At 42.9% G+C, this 3,125-nt stretch overlaps 1 protein-coding gene across 1 annotated transcript; it reads left to right on the plus strand.

Moving 5' to 3' along the window:
- Window positions 1-547: 547 nt before the first annotated feature.
- Window positions 548-2,618, plus strand: LOC121964940 (T-complex protein 1 subunit delta-like; the record flags this gene model as incomplete). The annotated part of the gene is made up of 3 exons (XM_042515116.1): window positions 548-675; window positions 815-945; window positions 2,288-2,618. Coding segments are annotated over 3 exons (575 nt in total), but the record flags the coding sequence as incomplete, so codon positions are not given.
- Between the last annotated feature and the right edge of the window lie 507 nt (window positions 2,619-3,125).

The following is a 3,125-nucleotide window of genomic DNA, read 5'->3' on the forward strand; positions in this document are numbered from 1 at the left end:
ACGGTAATAATATAAAGTGAGAGTAGCTAAGTGTCTTGATGCATCTGTTATTGTATCTAAGTAATGTTAAACAATATTTTGGGAGCCGATCCCCTTACAGTAAATTCATAGTGAACTCTGCTTATTAATATTGCAACTAATTGCCTTTAAATGTATAAAAAAAAAAAAAAGACAAATGGACATTTGTACTTATAAGTGGATAATACGATGACCTTTGCCTTTTTGTTAATACGTGTTATTTATGGTGCCTTTCAGGACGCTTAGAGTCACCTTACAAAAAACAACAGCAATAAAAAAAAGCATAAAATCACATTTCATATATGTCACTAAACAAAGAAAACATAAAATGAAAAAAAACCCTAAAAATACATAAAAGTTCAACAACAGTGAATTACACAGAATAAGCTGTTGTGTCAGTTTCGTCATTATTTTATCGTGTTTTTTAACTCCTACATGTAACAATAATATGTGACCAGAATATTTCTAATTCATATATAATTTCTTTGTAAACCCGTTAACCGTTTCATGACCGTAAAGTAAAACGCAGTCTCCCCTCCGCTCCAGACTCTTGGCACGAAGCCCATCGCCCACATCGACCACTTCACTCCAGAGATGCTCGGCACGGCGGAGCTGGCGGAGGAGGTCAGCCTGGACGGCTCCGGCAAGCTGGTGAAGGTACGCATCGGTCTGAGAGTTCGTGATAACGAATTTGGCAGCTCATAGATTTTTTTTTTTGACACATTGCACTCAACATGCACGTCCAGACGAGGCGGCGTTTACGCTTTAAGTAAACGTTTGGCGTTGCTCTCTGCAGATCACAGGCTGCAGCAGCCCCGGGAAGACGGTGAGCATCGTGGTCCGAGGCTCCAACAAGCTGGTGATCGAGGAGGCGGAGCGCTCCATCCACGACGCGCTGTGTGTCATCCGCTGCCTGGTCAAGAAGAGGTCGGTTGTTTCACAACACGACAGCAAAGGAATCGTAAAGCTGAGAGGAAAAACACGCATTCCTGCCGCGTGAATCTGATATCTGATTACGTTTTTGTCTTTTCGATGTCCTCTGTCAAAGGCGCTCCTGCACCTGTTCGTCCTGCAGGAGCGTAACAAAAAGAGGAACAGCACTGCTGAACGCTCGCCGTTTATACACTCCTCGTTGTTTCGGCAACTTGGCCGGGGAGCGTTCACACATCTGAATTATTGTGACGGTTTTTCAAGCTTCATTTTGTTTTCACTCTGACTGTAAATAAAGATGGACGACACGCCCACACTGACCCCCGCTATGCTGGCGTAAGGTCAAAATATCCGAGACGCGGGCGGTGCCATCTTGCGAGGGTGATGTCACTGAGAGTCCTCATCTGCGCAGCAGCGATGTGCACAGAGGGGGAGTTTCCGCCAAAAAAACCAGTCTGACCAATCACGAGCAGCTCGGTTGAATGCGAGCATACGGATTGGCTGTCACAGCTGCCAATCACGCCCCCTTTTGTATAATTGAATAACTCATTAAAACTGAAGGTATCATAAAAACAAACACCTGAACAAACATCAGGCTGATGAGAACGACCTTCAGGGACAGAAACCGTCTTTGGGAAAAATTGATTTGGCGTGCATTATGAGTTTTTAGTTTGGCCCATTCACTAACATAGAGGGGCGGGCTTTATGACGTATACCGCAGACAGACACCAGGGGGCGATCCAGATTAAAAAGCCTCACTTTGGGGGAGCTGTCATGTCCATACAATCTTTGGTTGACTCATAAAAGCCAAAAAAGTGTTTTCATTGTGTTTTTGTGAATCGCCTTTAATACCACCTCATGGAAGCGTCAAAAGTTTTTTCGAAATTGATGTGTTTCCATTATTTTATATTTGCAGTTTCCTTTAGTTTGTGGCTCAACAGGTGAATAAGAAAAACCGAAACTCTGTCTCCACTCTCTATTATCACCTGACGCCCTCAAACACGTGGAGACGGAGCGTTTTCCCGATATCTCTCTGTTCCTCGCCCCCTGTTGACGTGACTCTGTTAGATTGTACGTACGCGACAGAGGAGAGATTTACTACCTGTGATTTATTGTAAACCAACATTTGAATTTGGTCTATACGTAAGGACGTTTATCTTTTACACAGAATCCATAAACTACAAATTTTACACGTTTCTTGACTCTCTGGACTTTCCTGAAGCGATGCCGCCATGTTTCCAGGGTTTAACACTTAGCTGATTAGACATATAGAATAGATACTGTGTATAATTACTGATGTCTTTTAATTAACCTTTCTTCATCTTCTCCTCCTCTTCAGGGCTCTGATAGCCGGCGGCGGCGCTCCGGAGATCGAGCTCGCCGTGCGTCTGGCAGAATACTCGCGCACTCTGGCCGGCATGGAGGCCTACTGCGTGCGGGCGTACGGCGACGCCCTCGAGGTGATCCCCTCGACGCTGGCCGAGAACGCCGGCCTGAACCCCATCTCCACTGTGACGGAGCTCCGCAACAGGCACGCTCAGGGAGACAAGATGGCCGGCATCAACGTCCGCAAGGTCAGCTCTCCCTCCATCCCCCGTTACACGTTAATGTTCACGAAGAAACAGAGCGAGGACGGAACAGAGATCGTGTGTTAATGCTGGAACGAACAGGAGGTTTAGTGCTGTTTTCTGTTCAGCGTCATTGTGAACTGAAGATCTTTGATGTTTGGACTCGAATTTAGACAAAACAAGCAATCTGAGGATACTGTAATGATTTTAATTTCTTCTCTGACATTTCAGGGACGAAACAATTTATCAGTTAATTATAAAAAATAATCAACAGATAAATTCGTAACTAAAATAATTCTTAGTTGCAGCTATTTCACATTAAAAAATGATACAGCAATAATATCAAAGTTCGCACGGTCATGAAAAACCTGGAAAAGTCAAATATTGTTTGCAAAGAGCATTTTCCAGGCCTGGAAAATTTTTGGAAAAATAGACATGTGATGTGTTCAAGGACAATCAGAAATGTAAAAATCTAATGATAATTTCTGTTTTTACAGTTTCCTGCTGTAATAATAATAAATGGTCTAAATTTTATGATTTTTATAGGAAACATGTCTTTGAAAGAATTTTATTTTCTTTAAAAATCACCAAAATGTTTTTTAAGGAAAA

This window comes from Plectropomus leopardus, unplaced genomic scaffold (assembly GCF_008729295.1).
Source record: "Plectropomus leopardus isolate mb unplaced genomic scaffold, YSFRI_Pleo_2.0 unplaced_scaffold17823, whole genome shotgun sequence".
In the NCBI taxonomy this organism is placed as follows: Eukaryota; Metazoa; Chordata; class Actinopteri; order Perciformes; family Serranidae; genus Plectropomus; species Plectropomus leopardus.